Here is a 2156-nt window from a genome sequence, read left to right as displayed (position 1 = left end):
TAGATAGATAGATAGATAGATAGATAGATAGATAGATAGATAGATAGATAGATAGGTCTGCAAGGGGTAGAACAATAATTCAAAGCTCACGATGCAGTATTGTCAAGAAGAGAGAAAAAAACAAAATTCTGTCTTTCTTTTGGAAGTTGTAGCGACACAACAACACGCTTACCCGTAGAAAGGTTAATAAAGCCGCTATCTATGAGCTGACAAACTGACTTTAAAACACGCTTGTATCTGGACTTGAGTAGGCACGTACGAAGCTTACTTTACGTTACTTTTTCTTCCGCTCGTACCGGTGGGTGTCGCGGGGAGACACAAGACGAGTGGCCTGTAGGAGGGACATCCCTTGAGCTCTGAGGGTGTCTGCTACAGATTCACTCCAGCGTCGCCTCGGTCTTCCTCTGGCTCTTCAGCCAGAATATTTGTAGTATGAAGTATGAAGTACGGCTGTGGTCAGGCTAGACGCCTATCAGCCGATTTGATATTATATTCCCTCAGAGCTGGCTGGTTTGAGGGTATCCGTGTGAGGTGTCCGAACCACTTGATCTTTTGTTTTTCAACGCGTGGTAGGACTGGTGTTGCTCCTGTCGTGTCCCTTATGATTTCATTTTTTTTTCATTTTGTCTCTTCTCCTCTCGTCTTTCATCAGTTCACCTTCAGCTTGGGCAAGAGAAGCACACATTGACTCAATAACGGTCTACTTTAAGTAGATGTAAGTGCCGAGGAAAAGCAGTTTAATGTACTGCCAGAAACAACTGAGAGAAGGAATACAAATTTGGTCTCCCAGTGGTGCCCACTGCCCACCAACCACCAAAAAGTAAAACATTTCCACTGCAAATGTTCATTTTACATGGACTCTCAAGCTATGCAACTAACCTAACGTTGGCCGCCATTTTCTCGATAATTTTACCTCTGAAACCAGGCTACCTTTTCATCCGTTAATCTAAAAAATCTCGGCTCCTGTTCAAGATAGATGGGTGTTTTTTTCATCGAAAGACAGACAGTGGGTAGTTGGTGGGTGCTCTGGTGTGGTTTGCTTCTTCTTTCCTATGAAACATCTATTGTCCTTATCTCCCTTTGTTTTTCTTTTTTATGTTTCTTACTCTCTTGTAACACCTATAATCTTCTAGCGCTCATGTGATCTTATGCAGTTGCGAGCGCTGTAAAACCTCTTCTAAAACTAAAATTAATAGACTGACAAATCAACAAGCTTTACGGTGATACCAATAACTCAGCATGCCCAAAATTTACGAGCACCTGATTTCATCGAGTGATGACACATAATATGTGTGTGTATATTGGGTGTCTCCTTCTGTCTGCTGAGATGTTGTGCACCATCCAGCCCAGGTTGGCCCCGGACAGATAGGCCTCTGTCAAAGTAACCGAGCTCATGTGGTCGCTTTAAAGCACAAGGGGGCTATCCCGAAAAAGGCTTTTTTTAAATAGAAAAATCAAAAGTAAAGTTTTTTCGCATGGTTCAGTTTCTTTGAAAGTCAAGGAGGAGAATTTTCTCTATAAGCAAACAAATATAGGCCTACATAACAATGAAACCAAACTTCTCCTAAAGGTGGGGCAATGCTCACTTTTGGTGTAGGTCAAGATTTCTGGAAACCCCCGAAGTCTGTGGGTGGTTGGCGGGTGCTCTGGCGTGGTTTGCTTTTTTCTATCCTATCAAACATCTACCGTCCTTATCTCCCCTTTTTCTTTTTTATGTTTGTTACTCTCTTGTAACACCTCTAATCTTCTGGCGCTCATATGACCTTATGCAATTGCGAGCGCCGTAAAACTCTTACTAAAACAAAGACTGTAAAGAAGTCTGGGTTAGCCTGCTAGTCCTTTAAAGCGACCATAATATGATCTAAATTAGTATGTTGACAGGGGAGTAAGACATTACGATGAAGAACAACAGATAAAGGATTACCGTTCCAAAGTCCAGCAAGCTTTGAACCACACGCTCTGTGTTGTTGTGCAGGCGAAAGTGTACCTCCAGGCCTATCTTTTTCCGGTCATAGTCGTACGTCATGAACGTGTAAGACTGGGGAGTGAAAGAAAGTAAGACACTGAAGAAAGAGGTGAAAGTCCCACTAAGTGGGAAGGGAAGGGGGAGAAAGTAAGATGGAAGAAAGAAGGGAAAGTAACACTAAGGGGAGGGG

General features: G+C 42.7%; 1 protein-coding gene across 1 annotated transcript in view; it reads right to left on the bottom strand.

The window, feature by feature from the left end:
- The window catches only part of LOC101857548, a gene marked incomplete in the record, with an annotated part of 21298 nt that overhangs the window by 5867 nt on the left and 13275 nt on the right, over window positions 1-2156 (bottom strand). Inside the window, 1 exon segment of the mRNA XM_013079434.2 lies at window positions 1925-2038. Within this exon segment, the coding sequence (XP_012934888.1) occupies window positions 1925-2038 (114 nt within the window).

This window comes from Aplysia californica, unplaced genomic scaffold, assembly GCF_000002075.1.
Source record: "Aplysia californica isolate F4 #8 unplaced genomic scaffold, AplCal3.0 scaffold00051, whole genome shotgun sequence".
Classification (NCBI taxonomy): domain Eukaryota; kingdom Metazoa; phylum Mollusca; class Gastropoda; order Aplysiida; family Aplysiidae; genus Aplysia; species Aplysia californica.
Note: the sequence above shows the minus strand (reverse complement) of the source record. Positions and strands in the feature narration are given on the sequence as shown.